The following is a 1,955-nucleotide window of genomic DNA, read 5'->3' as shown; positions in this document are numbered from 1 at the left end:
AGTAATGAGAGGAAGAGATCTCTGGGTCATCCACATATCATACTCTGTTCTTGACTTTTGTAACCAACCTTATTAATATTGTTCTTTCTTTTATGTGGGTCAAAGTATTTCTTAATTGAGCACAGTGATAAGTATTTAATGCTTTCCTTGCTGCTACTCTTTCTTTCCTTTAATATTTCAGAATCACCTGAAGTCCACTTAGAAAACATTGAAAGGACCAGAAGAACCTGATAGAGTTGGGAATATTAGAACTTCCTACTTCAGAAGAATACAAATATGAAGAAGAAATGATCTAAGTCTACTCAATAATTTAATTTAATAAAACACTTATTTGCAAATAATTATAGAAAATTAACCTTAAACAAGGCACTCAAAGAACTAAATGTAAGGTACATACTCTGAAAGAATATTTTTCATGATGATTTATACTTTTGCTACATTCATATTACAAACATTTCATAAACTTTACCATGATCTTAAGAGGATATTTTTGTTATTACTGTTGTTTCTATAATAATAAGGATATCTATTTTGTAGATGGTAAATTATGCCTATGAAAGATGGTGTATAAATTGTAATAACTCATAAGCTAAGAAACAGCAAAGCTAGAAACCAAATCAGGTATTCTGATTTCTAATTTTTTTTTTCCGGATATTTTGCAGAGTATAATGAATACAGGATTATTGCTTGTTTACATAGCCAATGTACTCATCAGCTAGAAGCTTGATAATTTGATATTGGCCTCAGATCCTTTTTGAGGTCTTTCTCACAGCAATGAGGAATCACTCAGTGGTGACTGAATTTATCCTGCTGGGCATCCCACACACAGAGCGAATGGAGACCATGCTCTTTGCCCTGTTTTTGTCCTTCTATCTCTTCACTTTGATGGGGAACTTGCTCATCTTACTCGCAATTGTTTCCTCCACTCGGCTTCATACTCCCATGTATTTCTTTCTGTGCAAGCTATCTGTTTTTGACATTTTTTTCCCTTCGGTGAGCTCTCCCAAGATGCTGTTCTACCTCTCAGGGAACAGCCGAGCTATCTCCTATGCAGGCTGTGTGTCTCAGCTCTTCTTTTACCACTTTCTGGGCTGCACGGAGTGTTTCCTGTACACTGTGATGGCCTATGACCGCTTTGTGGCCATATGTTACCCTCTGCGCTACACAGTCATTGTGAGCCACAGAGTGTGTGCCATCCTGGCTACGGGCACTTCATTTTTTGGCTGCATTCAGGCCACTTTTTTAACCACTCTCACTTTTCAATTGCCCTACTGTGGTCCCAATGAGGTAGACTATTACTTTTGTGATATCCCAGTGATGCTGAAGCTGGCCTGTGCAGACACCTCGACCCTGGAGATGGTGGGATTCATCAGTGTGGGCCTTATGCCCCTCAGCTGCTTCCTTCTCATTCTCACCTCCTATACTCGCATTGTCTACTCCATCTTGCAGATCCGCTCTGCAGAAGGCCGACACCGTGCCTTCTCCACCTGCAGTGCCCACCTCACTGCCATCCTTCTTTTCTACATGCCAGTGGTCCTCATCTACCTGCAGCCCACCCCCAGCCCTTGGCTTAATGCAACTGTTCAGGTCCTAAACAACCTGGTCACTCCCATGCTGAACCCCTTGATTTATAGCCTCCGGAATAAGGAGGTGAAATCATCTCTAAGGAAGGTCTTACATCAGTTTGGTTTCCTCCCTGAGCAGCTGTAGTGACAGATCACTAACTAACTCTTCAATCATAATTCATAGTTCATAAAACATTTTCATGTTGTTCTCACAAAAATTTTTGAATTTGAGAGCACAGATTTTATTATCATCCTCATTTTACAATGTGGGGTCTAAGATTCAAAGAGTTAACGTGATTTATGCAAAGACACAAAAGGAAAGAATAACTCCACACAGAGGACTCAAGAGCTGGGTTTCTGACCCTGGACCTGTGCCCTCATGAGTACATT

The 1,955-nt window shown here is 40.2% G+C and overlaps 1 protein-coding gene across 1 annotated transcript; it reads left to right on the top strand.

Annotated features, from left to right (window-relative positions):
• The first annotated feature begins 774 nt into the window (after window positions 1-774).
• On the top strand, window positions 775-1,710 carry LOC103204735 (olfactory receptor 149-like). Its single transcript, XM_007949933.1, has one exon. It carries the CDS (start codon window positions 775-777, stop codon window positions 1,708-1,710), a length of 936 nt encoding a protein of 311 aa, XP_007948124.1.
• Window positions 1,711-1,955: the final 245 nt, after the last annotated feature.

The sequence above is a fragment of the Orycteropus afer genome, unplaced genomic scaffold (genome assembly GCF_000298275.1).
Source record: "Orycteropus afer afer isolate SDZICR_OR568_19922 unplaced genomic scaffold, OryAfe1.0 scaffold00258, whole genome shotgun sequence".
NCBI lineage: Eukaryota > Metazoa > Chordata > Mammalia > Tubulidentata > Orycteropodidae > Orycteropus > Orycteropus afer.
The sequence above is the reverse complement of the archived record's forward strand: the minus strand, read 5'-3'. Positions and strand labels throughout refer to the sequence as shown.

Excerpts from the sequence above, each read along its gene's own strand:
- LOC103204735 (XM_007949933.1), top strand. The coding sequence starts at position 775 with ATGAGGAATCACTCAGTGGTGACTGAATTTATCCTGCTGGGCATCCCA.